Source organism: Rhea pennata, chromosome 9 (assembly GCF_028389875.1).
Source record: "Rhea pennata isolate bPtePen1 chromosome 9, bPtePen1.pri, whole genome shotgun sequence".
NCBI classification, from domain to species: domain Eukaryota; kingdom Metazoa; phylum Chordata; class Aves; order Rheiformes; family Rheidae; genus Rhea; species Rhea pennata.
Genome location: NC_084671.1, coordinates 1,741,271 through 1,762,180, shown reverse-complemented (window position 1 = coordinate 1,762,180; position 20,910 = coordinate 1,741,271). Strand labels below are relative to the sequence as shown.

At 42.7% G+C, this 20,910-nt stretch overlaps 1 protein-coding gene across 2 annotated transcripts; it reads left to right on the top strand.

Moving 5' to 3' along the window:
* The first annotated feature begins 732 nt into the window (after nucleotides 1-732).
* On the top strand, nucleotides 733-5,278 carry C9H3orf33 (chromosome 9 C3orf33 homolog). 2 transcript variants are annotated; one of them, XM_062582584.1, is made up of 5 exons: nucleotides 733-830; nucleotides 912-971; nucleotides 2,464-2,617; nucleotides 3,552-3,712; nucleotides 4,099-5,278. In XM_062582584.1, exons 1-5 carry the CDS (start codon nucleotides 750-752, stop codon nucleotides 4,363-4,365), a joined length of 723 nt encoding a protein of 240 aa, XP_062438568.1. In that variant the 5' UTR covers nucleotides 733-749; the 3' UTR covers nucleotides 4,366-5,278. The 2 variants fall into 2 exon arrangements, with proteins under 2 accessions (XP_062438568.1, XP_062438569.1); XM_062582585.1 differs by lacking the exon at nucleotides 912-971.
* Nucleotides 5,279-20,910: the final 15,632 nt, after the last annotated feature.

The window sequence follows — 20,910 nt, the reverse complement described above, 5'->3', positions numbered from 1 at the left end:
TTACAGGTTTTCCATAAGGCTGTTATGTCTCATTGTCCTCTAGGGTTTTTTCAATGTAATTTTACATGATTATAAACGCTATATTAAACTGACTGATCGGAGATGGTGTTCGGATGGTCTTTGCTCTGATAAAATAGGAAGGAGTAGAGTTCTGTCACTGGACGGATAGCTGGGAGCCCCGGGAGGCTGCAGAGCACCTTCCCGAGCAGGGAACGAGCGCCTGAGGCCGTGGGAATCCCGACGTCCGCCAGAGCAGACAGCGCTTTCGCTTAGCGGAATCAACGGGATGCTTCGAAACTGAGTGCTGCTTGGATGCAAGTTCTCTTTTTGCTTAAAAAAAACAAGGTTCTGCACTCTTTAGTTATTACTTGAGATAATCTAACGCCGTGTTGCGGCCCCCCGCGGGCGGTGGCGCCATCTCGCCGCCACGCGAGGGGGCGGGCGCGCGCGCGCATGCGCTGAAGGGCGGGGCGGGGGGCGGGGCCGCGCAAGGGCTGAGGGGCGGGGCGGAGGGCGGGGTGGGGACGCGCATGCGCTGAGGGGAGGGGTGGGGCCCCACAAGGGCTAAGGGGCGGGGCGGAGGGCGGGGCGGGGACGCGCATGCGCTGAGGGGCGGGGTGGGGCCGCACAAGCGCTAAGGGGCGAGGCGGAGGGCGGGGCGGGGCCGAGCATACGCTGAGGGGCGGGGCGGAGGGCGGGGCGGGGCTGAGCATGCGCTAAGGGGCGGGGCGGCGCGCGGGGCGGCGGCCATGTCGGAGCGGCGGGGCGCGGCGGGCGAGGCCCTGTCGCGGCTCTCCGAGTGGGCGGACGCGCACCTGGGGCTCGTGCGGGTAACGGCGGCGGCGCGGGGCGGGGCGGGGGAGGCGGCGGCGCGCGCGGCGCTGACGGCGCTGCCCTCTCTCTGCCCGCAGAGCCTCAGCACCGGGCTGGCCGTGGCCGGGCTGCTCGTGCTGGCGAGGAGCGTCCGCCTGGTGAGTGCGCGCCGCGCCGCGCCGCGGAGGCGTTAGGAGGCAGCCCGCGGCCTGGATCGCGGCGGCCCCCGCGCCGCGGAGGCGTTAGGAGGCAGCCCGCGGCCTGGATCGCGGCGGCCCCCGCGCCGCGCCCGCCTCCCGTCCGTAGCCGCAGCGGCGCGGGCACCCCGCGTGCTTGCTCCGCTCTCCTGGGGGCCGCGTGTTCCGATTGCGGTTAAAATAGCCGCGGCTTCTCTGCCTCCCTTCTCCGCAAGTCCGTTTGTTCAAGCGTTTTTAAACGTGGCCCTAAATCTTCCTTCGCTCTTAAAAATAGCGATCAATTCGATACACGTAATGAAGTTACGGTGCTAGCGCCACGGCGAGCAGCCCCTTGCCTGCAGGGCGCCACCCCTGCCCGTCTGTGGGAGGGCGGCGGTGCTCTGATCTTCCTTCCTTCCCACTCCAGGGACACTTTGCTATGAGAAATCATATGTGTAAAGCTGATAACTTAAAATTTACCAGAAAGCCCGAACTATGAATAATGCTTTCTTCATTAACTTAGATACTTAAATATTTACACAGTGCTAACGGTGGTTTTTTGTTTCTTCAAAACCAAGGACTTGTGGATATATTGACCAGGCTCTTGGATTTTCCAGTGCAAATTAGATTGGATTTGAGCTGCTTCTGTTTGTCAAGCCTCCAATTGCCACCTAATTTTTGATATTCTTAGTGGTAGACTTTGCAGACCACAATAGAAAAGTTTATTGAATAAATAGCGTACAGAAAAAACCCTACAATTATACTTTAAGATCTTTTTAAAGAACTGATACACCATTGACTTCTGTGTGCGCGGTATCTGTTCTTTTATATTTACGTATAAACAGATTGGTATTCTACAAAAGGCTTCTTGCAGTGGGGGCTCTAAAATATAACGTGTTAAAATGTAAGGTTCATGCTATCTAGTGCCTATCCTTCTCCCTCCATCCCCTAAATCAAGTATCATCTTCTTCATTACTATAGTGCTACTGTTGAGCAAGTCTTTAATCTTAATAGTAGTGTTTTTTCCTGCATGTTTTCAGTATGTCTGTTCTTTTCTAGTGTGTTTGAAAACTTCTTGGCTTTCTTTCATCCGTATCCTGTCAACAGTCAGTCTGCTTTTAAAGCACTCATTCTTTCTGTGGTGAATCAGGTGAACTTGAATATGCATTGCTCATAAAATGTCGGTTTCTGTTCTTTTTCCAAAATTTCCTTTCATGGTAATCCCTAATGTTGCGAACACTGTAAAGCAGGGACCATTGCTAAGTGTCTGGAAATACTGACATAACAGGTCTTACAGCTGATGAGTGGTTTTTTTTTTTTTTTTTTTTTTTTTTTTTTTGTTAAAAAAAAAAAACTTGTGCAACAGCAAATCTGTAATTTGACAAATTATTTTTAAAAGAAGGTGGATTATTTAATGTGATCGTAACTGCCTTACATTTTGAAGGCTTTGTCTTGCTCTTCCTTCCATCAATAGACAACAAAGTTTACAAGTGTGTTGGATATACCTGTGGAATTTATAGAGAAGAATGTGAAATTGCGGGGAAAAATACATCAAGTAACTGAGAAAGGTCTAGAAGTTGAGCACATTCCCATTAGCATTCCTTTTATTACATCAATACAGAGAAAATGTAAGTAAACTTACATGGAGAACAATAATAATAATGAAAAGTTGTTCTTAATACACTATCATCTACTAGGCTAGCAAAAATACTGCTGAAACACTAAAATTGTTATTAAAGTTTAAGTTTAGCATTTTTAAGTAAATGAAACTCTTGGAAATAGATGAGCAGAAATCATTAGGAAACAAAGTATTCTGTGTACACACAAAATAGTGCTAAGCTTGAGAGAGGGTTAAGTTGCAGTTCTGGTTCTGTCTTTTGTTTTTTTTCCTGCTTTATAGATGGGAAACTGAGAATAGGAAAGACTGAGAAATATCTGTATAAAAGAACTTGCCAATATAATAGTTTCATTAATAGCATCATTATCATGATGATTTCTTGGCAGCAAAAGCTCAAGCCTATAGACAGTTCATAGAATGGAACGAAAATCATTTGTTTGCCTAACTAGTCTCATTCCTGGCAAAGTAATCTATTGATATTATATTTTTATTTACATATGAAGATCTGACAGTACACATGGAAACCTACTTTTAAGAGACAAGTCTTCAGTGACTTTTCAGACATTGCCTATCAAGTCTGAGTGTAGTAGTGTAGTCATGTTCACTTTGCAAAAACCTGCAGTTGTTTAAGGTGCTAATGCTTCTTGGCTATTTCATCTGTCTATTCAGATAAAATAATGGTGACTGCTCATGAAAACAGACCTTTCTATTTGTACACAAAATAAAACTATTTACACAGTCTTGAATTACAACAATTTTTCCTGAAGGAGACAAAAGGCTGAATTCTCAGTTGCAATTGAATAGTACTTTGGGGAACTAAAGCTGAAATGTGGTGTGAATCCATGGGAGTAAACTTATTAACAACAGCTGACAGTCCGTGCAGAGCATGAACTTTCTTCTTACTGCTATGTGCAGTATAAAAAGATATCTCTTTATACAATCAGGGCAGTCAAACAGTCTTTTGCTGATAAGACTGGCTGGAGTGGATTTGACTCCGAGTGGCATGGTCTGGTTACAGGAAGAGTTGAAACCCTCGCAAATGATATGGTTCCAACTTCTTGGAAGACAGGAATTGGCACTTGAGTGCCTTGTTTTAGTAAATAAGGTAAATACAGTAACAAAAATGTTTTTTCTTTAAATCTACAGTTTTAAGTCTGTGATTGTGCTAAGTTATCTTGGCACATACAAAGAATATTGCTACTATTTATTTAAAATTGCAAATACAATGTAATGTTTTTAAAACAAGTTTCAAGATGTGTATGTTTGTGGGTTGATTCCTGAAACAAATATATTTCTCTAACAGCTAGTGCTAAGCTATATTGTGTAGTTTGGGTCAGCTTAATATTTAGTCCATCAAATGTTTTCTCATAAATGTCTTCCATTGGTAGTATATTTTAAACATGAACTAGATACTTCTGACTAAATCTACACTCTAGCAGAAAGAGATAACAAGTTGTGAAGAAATGTCATATTTACTGTGCCTTCTTATAGGGTCGATTTCTCAGTATGTGCTTAAATGAAGAGATCTTGAGACAAGGGCTTGGCAGAACAGCACGTATTGAAGGACTACATCATGATTCTCATCTGTACTGGAAACTTCACAGAAGACTGCTTCGAGCAGAGTTAAAGGCCTTGAAGAAAAACAAAGGAATATGGAAAGAAGAAAGCTCCTTTGAAAAAATAAGAGATCATATAAGCAACAATAAATTTGTGCAGACTCTGAAACAATTTGCAAACTGGTTAAGAAGCTATATTTAAAGGTAGAATGGGCAACTTGTTTGGAAAAGTGCCATTTTTTTATGTTATATGCTTTGTATAAGGTGTTTATGGAAAAAAAAAAAAACAGTCCTGTAATTCTGGGAGTCCTGTCTTAAAGAGAAAAGCCTTAAAGTCACCTGAAGGCGTATTATAACTGTATAGCCTTGAAGTTGAGAAGCATTCAGTATACAAATTAAAATGTTCTTAAGCTAAGCTTTTCCACAGCAATTTCCTAAATTAGTCCACTTTTCCAGCTGCTGAATAACTGCACAGCTGTGTTAACTGTGGTGACAGCAGCTGACAGTTGAGTTTTTAAAAGATGGGAAATCTTAGTTCACAATGTTCTACATCTGTTACATGTCATAATTTAACAGGCATTGGTTTGAAAATTGAAATTATTAATTAGCTTTTTTCAGAGTTTGGGGATTTATTTGCATATCAGTATATTGTTTGAAATTTCTTCTTATCCCATTTCTGAGTATAATTTATGTTTTAAAAAACTTTCATCTTAAATTATGAGTTGCATTGTTAACAAGAGAAAAGATAATTTGTTACAGCTGATCAGCTGATAAGTTTGTAGCAACAGAAGTTTTTTGGAAAAAATCTGCTTGAAGTATATTAAATAGAAATGAATGTCAGTAGTTCCAATTTGTAGAACATAATCTTAACTTTGAGTTGCAGAATCTTATACTTACATCTGGGGAGAAATTTAAGCTTTTTTTTTTTCCCTTGTGGTTCTATAAACATTAAAATCAGACTGAAAGAAAACTTTAAGATGAAATTTGAGAAGGTGGACCATACTGTGCTAAAAAGGTGTCTTCATTCTTGTTTGTTTTTTTCTGAAATGAGTGTCAAGCATATAAGTTTATTATTATTTATTTTGTAAATATTCTCAGAATAAATATTGAATTTATGTCCATTGTCACATTTTGTATACCAAACACTTGGTCTTTGTTTAATCTTTCACAGTCCATATGATTATCTAAAGTGAACTGTTTTACAGAATTCTTTTTTTTCCTCTATATTACCTTAGCAGCCAAATATCAGGGAGAAGATTGCAATATAAAAACCTAACTTAATAACTGGACACTATTTGTCTGACATTAGTTGCTATGCATATTTTTTCTGCTGGTAACAATGGCAGAATTGTGAATCCTGCCATCCTGAAGCTTTTCCTTGGGTGTGAGCAGACATCAGCATTTATTACTTTTGTTCACTGGCCCTCTTGGGGATGTGACTCTTTCGCAAAGCACAGGGAAATTAGCTGGAAGTACCTGCTGCATAGATCTCATTTGGGCAAGATGCAATGGGGAGAGGGGAAGCCGCTCTACAGACAGAAGCGGGCTTTGATGGAGGTTGTCAGCCAGGTATTTGTTCATGTTTAAAGAAAAAGTCTTGAACATCTAGCTTTATGCATTGTACATTAAAGGACTTTGCCAATCATTGCTATCTTATTTGGACATAAAAGTCATACAGATGGTAAAGGATCGAGGAATATGTTGTAGCCTCCTCTTAAGCCAAACCCTGTAGCAAAGTTCACTTTTAACTCCACACTACATGTTCAGTACCAGCAACAATCCCACTTCTTCATGGTTGCTTATACATGTCCGTGTTTCTTCATCTGGCAAGTGAAAAGAGATTTTTTCAAACTAAGCAAAATTGTCCAGTTAGATATAGCCTTTTCTATGTAACTTCTTGCTGTAATCATCAAATATTTTATAAGATATCTCTACTTGGACCTTGCACTTTTGTTTTATAGATGTATCATATGAGATTATCACAAAAATACACCTTAAAGCTGAAAGAAGAAAATAAGGAAATTACATGCTACATTTTTAGCAGGCAGAGGTGAGGTATGGGTTAATGTGAACTAAGTCTGGTCAGTCACAGTCTTGCCTCTTAGTCCTTTTTAACCCTTCATGTAGTTTAACAAATCCCTAGAGATTTTTCTTTCCAGTAAATTGCAGTATTCATTCTTTTAGGCTATGGCTTATGAAGGGTTTTTTAAAGGTGGCAATACATTTGTTTCATCTTTTCTGCAGAGAAAGCCTTCCCTTAGTTTGAAGTAAATTTTGAAGGTCCCTGCCCCTGTATTCATGGCATTGAGGAAGCTTAACAGAAATACTTTTAAAAGGGCCTATGGGAAGGAATCTAATTCTTTAAATTCAGACCTTTCATCTATTTTCATGTTTGTTTATAATGTAAACTTTTATAACATAAACTTTAGATAGTGTGCCTTTAATATAGTTCCATAATTAAAATCCATGAAATTAGCTCAATCTAAGTGATCAGTGCTGTAATGGACAACAATAGCCTTAAAAAGTGTAACTGAATGCTGAGGGATTTGGGATCCTGTTGACAAGTCCACTTATAAAGCTCAACTCCTGTAGCTGTTTGTTAATGCTACTTTTCTTATTATCATTCAGGGCTTATCTGTTTAAAACAAAACTCAGTTTAGAAAAAAAAACTGATCTGCATCTGTGCAAATCTTGAAAGGTTGCATATTTTTTCTCTGTGGGAAGCCTGTCTATTCAGAAACCAGTAACAAAAGTAGAAGCAAATAGCTTTACAGATCCAAGTGATGGAACTGACTGGGAGGTCAAGGAAGAAAAAACACTGTTCTTCATTATATAATTGTGCCCTATTCTGCCTTTAAGGAGCGCTATCTGATTCCTTCAGCTGCCATAGCAGCAATGCATGTAAGGATATTTCCAGGCAGAGGATGCAATTCTTGTGTGATTGGAAATTAGAGTAAGAACAAGAAAAACTATTTAGCTCTTGCGCCCTGGCCCTTGCAACTCTGAATACACTGTGAGCAAGCCAACTTGTTAAAAAGATTAGAGTGAAAGGAGATGCCTCCAAATGGCCCACTAAGAAAAATATCTTACGGGTTGCACAGGCTTTTTATTGCCACCGCGGCGTTTAAGGCAAATGGTTGCCATAAACATTACCAGCTTTTCCAGAAGCCTACCAGAAATCTCTGCCCCTTTAATGTCCTTTCCTGAGAGACGAAACACCGAAGCTCGGCCGAGGCCCAGGGCGTGGGGGCCCTCGCTGTGCACTGTGGTAAACGTCTCCGGCCCAAGGTGCTGCCACTGCAGAAGGTCCCTCTATGGAGGGCTCCCAGCTGGAAGGGAAGAGGCAGCAAAAGGTCACCTCTCTCCGACCAGAGCTCTCGTTTATCCCTGTATTTTTCCTCTTTTCCCCATATCAGTTTGTTGATTCCGAGGTAAGACTTCTCAGTCACCAACTACATCATTAAACATTAAATAAATTATGTTTCTGAAAACAGAGTTTTTTAGAATTAGCCACCTTCATCAGAAAGGTAGCGTTCCCCCATGTCAGAAGGAAACCAAAAGCTTTTAAGTGGTCATTGATATATTGTATTTCAGGAAAGTCTGACAAGCAGCAGTTATCAGTGCTACTGCGTTTATGTTCCATTAGCTAACGTAGATGATGGTTGTTAAAGTTCACCATAGATTTTTTTTTCTAAAGGGAAATAAAATCAGTAAAACCCAATCTTTTCCTTCTCGCCAGACCACCGCCAAGACCTCCGCCCGCTCGGAGAGAAGGCGGCCACACAACCGCTTGCCTCGGCCCTTGTCGCAGCATCTCCGGCAGCCCGGAGGGAACCCCCTGAAAGACAAACAACAGGCAGAGCACTTCTAGAAACGGTGAAATTCCGTGGTGTTGCACGATTTGCTCGGTAACCGAGGGGCGCGGGCGGTTCCCTCGGGTTCCCTCAGGGGCGGCGCCGCCCGCCCCGCCCCGCCCCGCCCCGCGGCAGGTGCGCGACCGTTGCTGCCCCTGGCGCCTCCGCGTCTCCACGGCGCCCGCCGGCGGCACAGAGGCAGGTGAAAGCCCGGAGGCCGCCCCGCACCTGGCGCAGGCCCCGCCGGCGCGCCAGGGCCGAGGCGCGGCCCCGCCGCGGAGCCGCCAGCCGCGCCGCGCCGCGGGCGAGCGGCGCACAATGGAGCAGGTTGCCCGGAGCGGGGCGAGGGCCGCCGCAAAACCCGGCGCTGGATCCGCAGCCCCTTCCCGCCGCCGCGGCCGGCGAGGGGCTCCGCTCCCGGCGGGTCGCCGCTCCGGGTTTCCCGTGCGGCCGGCGGCGGAGGGCGGGGCGGGGCAGGCGAGGCAGCGCCGAGCGTTTGAACGGGAGCGCAGGTTGCGGCGGCGGCTGAGGCGCGAGACCCGCGCAGGCTCCGCTCAGCTCCGCGGTGAGTGCGCGGGGGGCCGCGCCGCGCCGCGCCGCCGCGCTCTCTGCCGGCGCGCAGGCGCTCGGCGCTGCACGAGCGGCCGCGGCGAGGGCCGCGGGGCGGCCGCGGCGGGGGCCGGCCCCGGGCGGGGGGCGCGGAGCGGCGCGGAGCCGCGGGGCCGCACAAAGGCGGCGCCATCTCGTGCCGCCGGGGCAGCCGGGCGCCGGGGGAGGCGGGCTGGTGACTCGCGCCGCCGCTTCGGCTCGCCTTAAACTTCTCCTGTGACTTTGTTAAACAGTTTTTCTCTTTTCCCCTCTTTTATTTTTATTTTTATTTTTTTTTTATTTTTTAATGCCATCTTTTAAAGCGCGAACTGAGCGTTCGCAAGGCGAAACTTGCGTGCTGGCTGGGTTTATTTCGTTGGCCGTATAGCGAGTGAGGAAATACCGATTTTCGGTGGTTTTCCCCGTCTGCGGTGGGGAGAAGGCTGCTTTTGTCCCGCCTCCCGAGGAGACTCGGAGCAGGTACCGCGCCCGGCGCGGCCGAGGGCCCGGGGGAACCGAGGGTGCCCACTGCTCTGTGGGGGGGTCTCTCTCTCTCTCTCTCTCTCTCCTTTTTTTTTTTTTTTTTTTTTCCCAGATTTTGGTCAGAAGTTGTGTTAAATGACATTTATCACGAAATCCTGGCCCTGCTGAGGTGAGTGGAAGACATCGCCTGAAGTGCGGTGTGACACTTGCAGAGAGCACCCTGGTCCCAGCCCTGTTAGAAACTGTAATCGGTGGGGTTTGAGAATGGACGGGTTCTTGCTGGATTGTCCATAAAACACCTTGTTTTATGGGAAAAATTCTACTCGATGAGTGGTTTTTTTTTTTTTTGCTTGTCTCTAAGGAAAAAAGTACGATCAGCTGAAGACTTACATTTCGCCTATGTTTTGTTACCATTAAAGCTCCTAGAATCATCCAGTTGCTTAATTTTAGCTGACTAAAAAGTGTTTTCAGAAGTGTTATTAAATTCCACGGAGAAAGATATAAGCCTTATCTGATGAACTAGTCATAGGCTCTTTGTTTAAAGTGTGCTTTAGCTCCAGAGTTGTAAGGTACAATGTTTGCCTGTTTTCTATGGGCTCTCCTGGTTTACTTGTCCTTGGGACTTCTGGCCAGTATGTTGTAAAGCTCGGAGAAAATGATTCAGGAGCGTGTTGTTCTGAAATGAGAAAGAATATCTGCAAACAACATCGACTGAGAAGATAAAGGATCTAAGCCTGCAACAACATACCTAAATTAAGGAATAAAGATATCGTGGTATATTTAAACAAACAAACAAACAAAAAAAGCAGACTTTTCAGGAGTGAGGGACAACAGAGTGCACACTGTTAAATATTTTCCTGTTTCTTTAAACAGTAACTCCCTGAAATAAGGGAGTATTTTCTTTTCCCCCCTCAAACCTCAAACTCTGAAAGATGCAGTTTCTTGGGCTGTTTGTTTTAAGTATGCTGTTAGAGCAAAATGCTTTATCAGTTGAATATACATGATTCATTAAAAGTGGGGCTGATTACAGAACATTTTCTGGTTTTATGCTATTGTCTATTAAAATGGGGATCAGCTGGTGGTTTTGGATCAAGTGGTGCACAGCTCATTATTTTAACAATACTGGCTCAGCTTGGGAGGTTGCCTAGGGAATTGATTTACTGCTTCTGTCCTTTCACCCTTTAAGGTGGGTGTCCCACAATGACTTTGATCAATATCACCAGTGTTCCCAAAAGGAAATAAAATTTTCACTCTATAGAAGCAATGGAGAGGCCACCCGCTATGAACAGATCCCAGTTTTGCCAGAGTCAATTTGCATTTAAAACACTGTCAAATACCCATAGCAGTAAAACAGTTTCACGATGAGCAGCAAAATACAGGACAAAATTTGTTTTATGTGTAGTAGTATTCACCTCCAAATGTAGTCCTCTATTCAATATTTTGTTTTCCCCAATTTCCAAGAAAGGCTTTACACAGAAGCTGAGTATTTTTGTTGCACCTACGAAGTGATCTTTCTATTAATAAAAAGCTTTTCCTTTAATGAAATCTGAATAAGCATTTCTCTGGGGAGAAGGAGTGATTTATTTTTTTGAGAAGCCCCCAAGAGCTGATGCAGTTTAACTGATAACTTAGATGGCAAAGCAGTGCCACAACTTTACAATTCTTCCTTAAATTTAAGGAAGTCCAGCAGTTAAGAAAAAAAAATAACTAAATTTAAATTCTGAAGGCAGCAGTCTGTTTGCAGGTCTTCTAGAAACCTCCTGTGTTACCTTGGATAGGACAGATTTTACTGCTAGAGTCTTCAATGGGAGTAAGACCATAAGGCATAATTGTCTTGCGGGGCTTTGCAGAAGCTTCACTCATTAGTACTTCAAATTCACTTGAATGCGTTGGAATGAGTGAAGGTGTTACGGTGTTTTCTCTTGGTATAGTAGGATGCAGAGCATATTCTAGGCAACTATCTTGGCTATTGTACTATGGAGTAGTAGTAGAGCCATCAGAAAAGTGCGTTTCCCTCAGGCCATAGAGCAGGGCTGAGCAATGCTGTGAGATGAATTGCTCCGAACCCCTGCGGTTTGAGCTGTGCTAAGGATACATCTGTCTTTCCTTCCAAGTCCAGAAGCAGAAGGCGCTCCCTGTGGAGCGCTGCTGGGGCTCACCAACATTTGTGCAGACTGATCAAATTGTCAGGAGGGTGGTTTTTGTCCAGATGCTCCAGAGGTCTGGGCTTGCCCTCTGTTTTCCTGATTTAAGAAGTCTTTTCCTGGTTGGTTGGTGTTATGTAGCACTGTTTAGTTCTACCTGAGTAGCTGTAGTATTGTGTACATTTGGGATGCTGAAAGGCAGTTTGGGAGATCCAGAAGATGATAAAAAATAACTGCCACTAAGCAGAGGCACTTTCTGAGACTCCCACAAAGGCTGTGGGAGTAAGTGTAATAGTGTGTATGCAAGAAAGGTGGGCAGAGCTGCTGAGAGTATTTTGGAAGAAGGCACTTGTTGCAGTAATAGAAAAAGCCAGGCGTGCAATGCTGGGAGGGCCACGTGTGTGCCCCTCTTGTGGCCCAGGTCCACTGCTGAGCGTTGTAAACCTGCTTCAAATGAGTTTGGTCATATGCACTAAAGCAGTGCATCATTTTCAGCAAGGTGTCTGTGCGAGTCTCTTCAACTTGAAATAATGCAAGGTTACTTGCAAGAAATTTCAAGTGAAGACAAGCTGTTATGTGAAGTAGTCCACACTCAGTTACAGACTTGATTTACTGGGAATGACAGAAAGTTCATTTACCCGTGTGCACCAAGCATGACCAAATGTGTGGCTGAGATGGAGTACTACTGGCTGTGTCAGCTGTAACTGCTCAGATCCAAAATGGGCATTGCTGAGCCTGAACAAGACCATGGTGCCTGTAGTCTTTATTCTTTGCTTGAGCTCAGTTCCATCTGTAGGTGACTGGCAGACTGATTCACAGCAAACTTGACAGTGGCCCTCCCAAGAGAAAAATGAATAATAATGTTGGTGAGTATCAGCTGTATCAGTTGATGACAAATGCAAAAGGTCTTGTTGTGGTGTGAAGAATCTATTCCCTGGGGGACTGCACCTCAGTCAGTAAGTAGCTAAACGTCACACAACATGTACATGGCGATGTTGGCATAACCCCCTTCAGGCACCTTATTTTTATCTTTATATTTTATCAAACTGAGTTGTGCCGTGCTGCAGCAGAGCAATAGCCATAGTTTCATAAATTATAGTAACAATTTTAAGTACAGAAATAACTGAAGCAGTGTTCTCCATTTTAAATAGTAGGGTCTCATCATATTAACAGTGTGTCTGAGAATTACTAACATGTCCAAATTACCAAATGTTTATTCCTCCTGGTTAGAGATGAATGCTCTCAAGCAAGGTCTTGGGTACAGTTTACTACCTGTCTTCTATAGGGTGCGTTTCTGCTGGCCTGTTGAGGAAGTCAGGTTCTTTTTAAAGCTGCAAAAGCACTTACAGGATAGAAATATTTATCTTAATTTCTGCAAACAGAGGATGATTCCAAAATAATGATCAGTAAGAACAAAGTAAGCTTATACCTCCTGTTAGTTTCCATGATATCCTTGCTTTGGTGCACCATTTAGCTGCTGAGAAAAGATCTGAAAGTTTGTGCCAGGTATTTTCAGATGCCCTTGATGATGTTTTTAACAACGATTCTCTAAAATGCTTGTGAGAGAGATTCGCTTGCCTTTCCTATTTTACACTATAGAGAGATGTGCAGGGCAAAGCAATGTTAAGCAGCGTTTCAGCTAAACGCAGTGTTGGATGTGTTCTTGAATGACCAGAGGTCTCCTTCTGCTGGTACTTTTGATAGTTTGCCCTTGGTTTCCTGCTCAATATCTGCACTGCCATATTTAGCAGTGTGGAGTTGGCAGATTTTTTTGTTGGTGGTGGTTTTTTTCTAATTTTTCTGATGTTGAAAGTGGAAAGATTTCATATAGCTTTAGTCAGATTTTCTGAGTTTGGAAAAATCTGAGAAGAGCAGTAATTGGCAGTTTGTATGGGATGGTGATCTGTCATTGCATGTAATATGTTTCTGACCTGTTGGGGGACTAGAATTCTTCTACCCTGATGGGGCATTAGAGGCTCTAACGGGCTTCAGTGATACCGGTTAAAATGCATTGGTAGCTTTAGAAAGCCACCGTACCTTCAGAGAATGTGGTTTCCACTGCAGTTATGGTATCTAGTTACCACATGAAAAACTGTCAAGTTTTGTGGTACTGAAATAATTTAGCAGAAGGGATTTTCTGCCCTCCTGTGACCTCTCAAGAACCAAAAACTTAGAGGAATAGCGTTTGACCTATGGCATCATGGAGGGAGGGAGGAAGCATGCTATACCTAAGTACAGGCCTGTGTATCCCTTGCCAGGGCTCTTTTGAAATGTTTTTATGACTGAATCAGTTCTAGTTATGTGCAAGCTCTTGAAGATACCTTGAACCTAGGAAGAATTCCAGAAAGGGATGTAAGAAGGCAGGCTAGCTGCCTGGCCCCCTGGTGCATGAACTTCACTGGGAGTTAGCATCCAGATTTAATTTTAAAAATAAACAAACAAAAAACCAGTCCCCCCAAACCCCACACTTGTCTATTGCTTCTCTTTAGCAGAATCTCTCCTTGCAATATTGGAAACCGAAGAGAAACTACTAAGTGACTGAGCAATATCAGTTTTCCTTCCAGGAGGATGGGTTCACTGTGCTTTTGTGTCTAGGGAATCTCTTGCGTTATTGCCTGTTCAAAGAAAAGGGGCCAGAACGTGGTGTCAGGTGCAATATAGAAGCACAAACTATTGTCATGGATGACCCTTAACGGTGACAGTTATGGGCTTGCTTTGCACCCCTTGCACCCTTACTCTGAAGGGAGTAGTGGTGTTTGTCCCATGGAACAAAGTGGACAAAATATACAAGGCTACAGAATCTGAAGATGCACTGTAGATGAGCAAAAATAATAACATTACCAGTTGAGATAAAGTGATTTCTCTCTATATAAAAATCGTCAGTGTAGAAAGACTATTGCATTGAACATCTCTGGAGTTCGAAAACTTCTGAGCCTCAAAATCAACAAAAGATCTGAATTATCTGGTAAGTTTGTGTACAGAGAGCTAGCAAAAGCAACTGAAAGGTATGTAGAAGACTGGAACACTTTGTAAGGAAAATTTCTGTGCACATTTACTCCTGCTATCAATTTAATATCTACTGGGACAACTGTTCTGCTGAAAGCAGAGTGTGTGAGGCAAGTGTCCTCTGAGGCAATGCCTGCTAAGTGATAGAGGCAGCAACATGCTGCCGTCCTGGAAATAATAAAACCTCTTCTTGAGGAATGGGTAGCAAATGCTAATTCCCTTTCAGGGTTTGTTGCCATGGGGAGTCGGTTCAAATCCTTTCTAATGCCTTCCTCAGCAGCTACTTGTGCTGACACACGCTTTTCATGACTTCCCAGAAGGAGCAGAGAAATGACTTGAAACAAAAGTTCCATCAGCATTAGCAGCCATGGGAAGACTGAGCTTTGCTGTTTGTTAGCTGTGGATAGGACAGATTGGAAAGATGTCCATTATATTGGCCAGTACAACTTGACTGGCCTCCTGCCTGCATTGGGTGGGCTAAATGAGGGGGAGGAGTGGGAACTGGGTAACTGTGAGCTGAACGCTGCGAGTAATGTGGCATAGCGGAGCTGACCCTTCTGAAACCTGAAAGGGCAATTTATGGGGCAGGTTGGACTTGAGTCCTCTAGCTTGGTCCAGATTAGATGCTATTAGGGTTAGACCGACTCTCATATCAGCACGTGCAATATCTGGGAGACGTGCACCTTGAGGTACATGGGAGCAGCCGCAGCCAGCTGCTCTTTGCATCCGTGGCACTGGCTCTGTGCAGTCAGGTGCTATTTCCTGAGTACCCCTGAGAGAGTGCTGGGACTGAGACAAGGCATCCAGCTAGTAAGGGATGATGAAGAGCTGTGATCTGACATGGTAATACCGATGGCAGAAGGCAACAAGTGGTGATGATGATATTTTTGGTTTGCTAATTGCTGTAAAATTTACAAAGATTTGGATACAACTCTTGGAAGCACTAATAGAAACACTTAAAAAAAAAAAAAAAAAAAAAAAAAAGCAAACTGTCGTCAGAGTCTGTCTTCATCTTGCAAAGATGTGTTTAATGCTTTGACAGAGAAATAACCAAAATACTAGTGTGCAGTATCAGGTAACTTGACATGCCTAAACTAGCATGCAATTCTATGTTAGATCTATATCCTAAACCTATACTCTCTTGTGATCTTTTTGCCTTGGATAGACAACCTTGACTTTCAACAATTTCTGATTGGTCCCAGTGAAATCCATAGGAAATTTCTTTTCTACTGAGCTGGTTTAAGCAACCTGGTCACCTTTACTGCCAGCATTGTTGTGCCAGCACAGCTGTTTTGGTAGCCTCATAGCAAATTAGATTAGGGAACTGATCTGGCAGAAAAATAACCAAAACAAATTTGTTTTTTATTTACCCAACTAATTCCTAGAGGAATAAGAGAAGGATCAGATACTAGGTGTTTTTACCTTCTGTTACCTATAAATATCACTAGCAGAAAAAAAGTATTGATATTTGGTAAGTACTTGCTGTTGAAAAATGTGTGCAGTTTTGTTGTTATCTTTTCCTTTTTTTTTGTTTGTATCACAAGATAGCTTTAAATCCTAGGAAGTATGCATATATTTGTAAAATAACTTGCTTTATATCTATATTTTTTTAATTACAAGAGCAATGCCAATTTGTGGGTGAAATTCTTTTCATATCAACACTATGAATCTCTTATCTGATATGGCTAATGGATATTTTGCCTGTTACGCACTTGTTCTATAGATGTAACTTTAGCAATGCTTATCGAAGAATGTTTATATTTGATTAATGTAGATATTTAATGTTGATTAAAGTGGAGGTTTGCACATATGATATGTGGGACCCTTAAAGTCTAGGTTTGCATGGCATTTAAGTCTAAATCTGTATGAATTTAGACCAGATTAAAAGCTTAGCAATATTGTGGTGACTGTTACTGCCTTAGTGAAATAAAAAAGAAGCCCAAGCTTGCAGATGCAGTAACTGTGTCTCATGAAAAATTGTCATGTTAAGAATTGTTTTTTCTGTTTTGGAGTTTGTTTTTCTGATCTAACTGTGGCTAACCTTTTCATTTGATAGTTGCTTTGTTTTGTGGATACTGTTCAAAGTGTGTGTGTATATATATGTGTGTATATGTATATATAAAAACATACATATACATATATATATATAGAGAGAGAGAGAGAGAGAGAGAGAGCCTTTGGCATGCAGCCATTGGTCTCTGAAAATTTGAAGGTTATTCCACCAGAGGATTGGTCGATACTTTTACTTACAAAAAACTGGACTGAAAATGTTTTTTTTTTGTATGTGTATGTTTCACTGTGAAGACATTCCTGTCTATGGCTGCTGATAAATTAAAGTGAGAGGAGTCCTCCAGCATATCGTAGCATGCTGCAGGGAAAGAAACTTGGTGGGAGCATAAACTTTTCTGGTTGCATGTTGTAGCATAGACAGAAGTGCAAATGACTTTGCTCCCTCTTTTCAGCATCTGTCATTTCATAAAATGATTGTAACAAAGGGCTGAATTGTTGGACTGTTGCTCTAATAATATATATAATAGATATGTTGTGAAGCTGAATTGCTTGGTTTTTGAATATTACTTTGAAATTCTCCAATAAAAGTGCAAAGTATTATTCCTACTCTGTTTGGTGGCTCTCCTGACCTGTTTGCGATAACTGCAACCTAACTGGATGCATGCAGTGGTGGATGGCAGAGATTCTGGGTGTCCCTGCCACAATTGTAGCTGCCAGATTAAAGAGCAGTGCTTCTCTCTGGACAAAATATTCCTGCTGCTTATTGCCAGGCAGATGGTCTTTCCATATCCGATACAGATGTCTGTAATGCTGGTAAGAGTCCTCTCTGGCCATATCTGGAATTAAGACAGTATTATTTCCAATCGCACACTTAGCGCATCTTTTGCTTGACCCTGCATAGCTCTTTGCATCTCTAACCTATTTTTCTCCATCTCTTTCCTCCCCCCTCCCCACCATTATACCTTCTGTCTTTATTTATACTAGAAGCTTGTGGCTTCTCGTATATCTTTGAACTATTTTTCTTTTGTAAAATTTGTCAGTAACAGATATTTAAAACGGCTGCAAGCTTCCGAAAATCTGGTTTCCTCTGAATATTCAGCATTTCCTCGTTTTCGTTGTCTCAGGAGAAAGGAATTGCCAGTCATATGAAGCTTTCTAACTTTGGCAGAACTTCCTACAGATTTTTTTTAACCATATAGCATTTTGCACTAAGGAGAGCAATACATTTTTTTTGTAAATTGTATTTTCAAAGCATGTTCACTGGTTAGGTAGTGGGATGATGAGCTTTGGAACTGGAGCTGTGGTTTTAGCAGAGGGTGGTAGCAGTGAACTACAGTATCTATGCTGATAGCAGGAGCCATTTGTACTATCTGATCGACTTCACAGTGGTATCTGTAGAAGTGCTTCAGAAACAAGAAGGGGAGAGGGCAACTCAGGAAAGATGAGATTAGCAGTCTCTCCATTCTGCCTTCTGCTCACTTAACTGCTAGTTAATCTAAGCATTCTCCAGAGAGCTAGGCAGCTAGGCGCAGGCTTTGAACAGAGTTTCCTTCTAGTGCTAAATAGACGTGTGCTTAATACCCTCTTCACATTAGGGACCTGAACTGTGTCCAGGTTCAATATTGCAGCTAAATATTTAGATTATGCCACTGCTTTCCGAAATGGTTTGTGCTAACCGTAACAGTCAGCCTGGGGTTGAGCAAATGTTTTGCTCCAGTGCTCTGCTCTCCCTCCGACTGCTGGTTTAATAGTGCAATGAATTCCTGCTTCTCTGCACCACTTGCTAAAATGTGTTTCTCTGTGTGAGAGGGGAAATTGCAGAATACTGTGGAACCAGGGAAGAGCTGGGTCTTACGTTCTTGATGTTAAGCCTAATAAGAAGCATCTATCACAACCTAGACAGAGTATGTGCATCTTCTGTTAAACTCAGAAGTGTGTGTGTGTATGTATCTATTTAGCTTTACAATTTTTGAAATCAACTAACTTCATAAAACATGTATATAGCAAAATTCTCCCTGTGAAAAATTTACCTACTTTGTTGGCAAAAAAAAATGATTTTCTCATTCACATATGTATTTGCATACACGTGCATATATGCGTATATGCATAACAATAACTCTTTTTATAGATGTGACAAGTCCCACTGAACTTTGAGCAAAATCAGTTTACTTCCAACAATAACACTTTCGTAAAGTACAGTTTAGCACTAATCGTAGCTAATGCTGTCCTCTTTGGAAGGACTTCTCTTATGGAGCACAGTATTGAAAATGCTAGCCTAACCCGGCTGACATATTTAATGGAAATCAATCAGCTAAAATAGAAGCAACTCTTCGGAGCTCGATTTTTCTATAGGCCATGTAATACTGTGTTAGTTAACGTACATGCTAATAGGTTGTGTGTAAATCAAACGTAGATGGATTCTTGCCATGCTGGAGTAGCATCTCCACAGTGATGTGGTGAGGTGACGATTGCTTTACCTCTTGGACTGAATGGCTTTAGGCTGGGCTCAGACCCGAACCTGTAGGAATTTTGCTTGCCAGGGGAGGGTGGCACCTCCTTAGCTGAACACTGCACAGCAGATGAATTAGCATTGCTTTCAACCCTGCTTCTGAGGGTTGCCTCATCAAGTAACCACACAAACAGTTTTGAACTTACATCTGTTAGAATTTAGGTGTGTTTTGCCAAACTGGTGATACGATCCTTTTCTATTTGAATGTAATTACTTACTGGCTTTTTCTACTCATATAAAAAAAAGATACAAGAATACTTGTATCTGTTCTGATCTATGGCATCAACCAGGGAGAAGTTGTACTTTTTTCTGCTGTATCATCAGTATTGAAATGGTACATGTTTGTGTACAGTTAAGCTATTAAGTGTTTGTTCTTTCAAAATGGTTTTGGTCCCAATATGTTCTTTGTGCAATATTGTAGGGCCTGATCCTGACTGGGCTGTCTCAAAGCTCAGAAGTAAATAACTCTGAGGATCATCTAAATAACTGCTGGTGTTTCTCGTGGAGGCTTTCTTGCAGAATATTTGTCAGCTGATGTAGCCACTTTAGGATTCTGCCTTCATCTCTGAAGTGCCAGGGAGAACCTTTGTTCTAAGAGCAGCCACGAGTGTGGGAGAATCCTTTGCGCTAAGAACAAAAGCGTATTGTATCAACAGGGGCAGTGAAAGGAGGTGGGGGTGAAGGCTTTCTTTCAGAGGAACTACTTATACCAGTAGCAATATTTTCCCCATGAATCCCCCCTACGACATGAATTCTGTGTGGGAGCTGGGCAGGACATAAGAAACTTTTTCTTCTATATAATTTCTTAGATGAATATTTGATACAATTTTATTAATGAAAGCATAGTGTTTTTTATTTTTTAATTATTTTTTAAACCTAATGTGATAAGACTAGTAGTAGGTTAGACCAAGGTGCTAGAATTATTCCAAAACTTTGAAAATACCAAACAGCTTGTTTCTTTCTAATTAATGCCAGAAAAGCGGTCTTTGTTCTGGCAAGCAATAATAAAAAGCTCATGGCTAGCAAGGGCAAAAGTCCAAGTAATGTAGAAGATGAAATCTGGCAGAAATAATGGGTAATTACTGTTTAGTGTCCCAAATGTTAGTAAAATATGCCTTTATTATAAACAATACGTGTGCTGTACCCAAAGCACCTACTGCAGTGGAGCTTGTGATGGCTTTAAGATGGAGCAAAACAAAGAAACTTTATCAGTTCATGCCTATAACAGATCATTCAGACCATCTCTTCCCTATAGAAGCAACAGGAGAGAAATCTCACACTTGCAATAGAACAACCTTCTCACAAAATCTGTAACAGAAACGCTTTAGAAATCAGATTAACACTTGTTTATCAGTCCTCTAATTGTTGCACTGATAATCTAGAAACTTTGCGCTCATTCACCTGGTTGTTGGCTGCAGCCACATTCTGGTTTGCTGCTCCTTCAGGAGAAAACACTGTCGCGTGCTGCCTGAAATGCTGCCTGGCTGAGATGTGTCTGCATAGCTGAGCTGGTCCAGGTCACAGGGTATGATCCCTTCAATGCTGATGCTCTTGGGCCTTCTCTGAGCTAATTCAGCTTGTCAGCCCTTCAGAAATGGCCTGCTTTTTCCGAGATTAGTGCATTGAATGAGCTGAGAGGAGCATGGTGACTGACAGAGGTGGGGGAGAAAGTCTGGCCATCGTGTGGAATGACCTCCCAGGTAGAGGTGGGGCTGGGGTCATTCCCCAAGAGACCAGAAACAGCTTGTAATTTTGAGCTCGTCAAGATCGGCCATGTCATCTCCAACACTGACGGAGACACTGCATTCATCACACTGAATAGGAATGAGCTTGCATGGGTAGCTCTAACAGACAAAAAGGCATTTTCCTGTCAAGGGAAAAATCTGGATTCTTCTCTTTCCTTATAGCTTAGTATGGTGGTTGGGTGCAAGGAAAAGATTGCAGTTTAACTAAAAGAAAGCTTGGAGGGTGCTAGAGTCTTGAAGGAAAAGGGTGAAGATGTGTGGGCCTACCATTATAGGTCTGCTACTGAGGAGTCATAGAATCATAGAATCAGTAAGGTTGGAAGGGACCTCTGGAGATCATCTAGTCCAACCCCCTAGCTCAGCAGGGTCACCTAGAGCATGTTAGACAGGGTTGCATCCAGGCGGGCC

Coding starts and splice junctions, on each gene's coding strand:
- C9H3orf33 (XM_062582584.1), top strand. CDS start 750: ATGTCGGAGCGGCGGGGCGCGGCGGGCGAGGCCCTGTCGCGGCTCTCC. Junction 972..2,463: donor TGGCGAGGAGCGTCCGCCTG/GTGAGTGCGCGC, acceptor TTCCATCAATAG/ACAACAAAGTTTACAAGTGT. Junction 2,618..3,551: donor TACATCAATACAGAGAAAAT/GTAAGTAAACTT, acceptor TTATACAATCAG/GGCAGTCAAACAGTCTTTTG.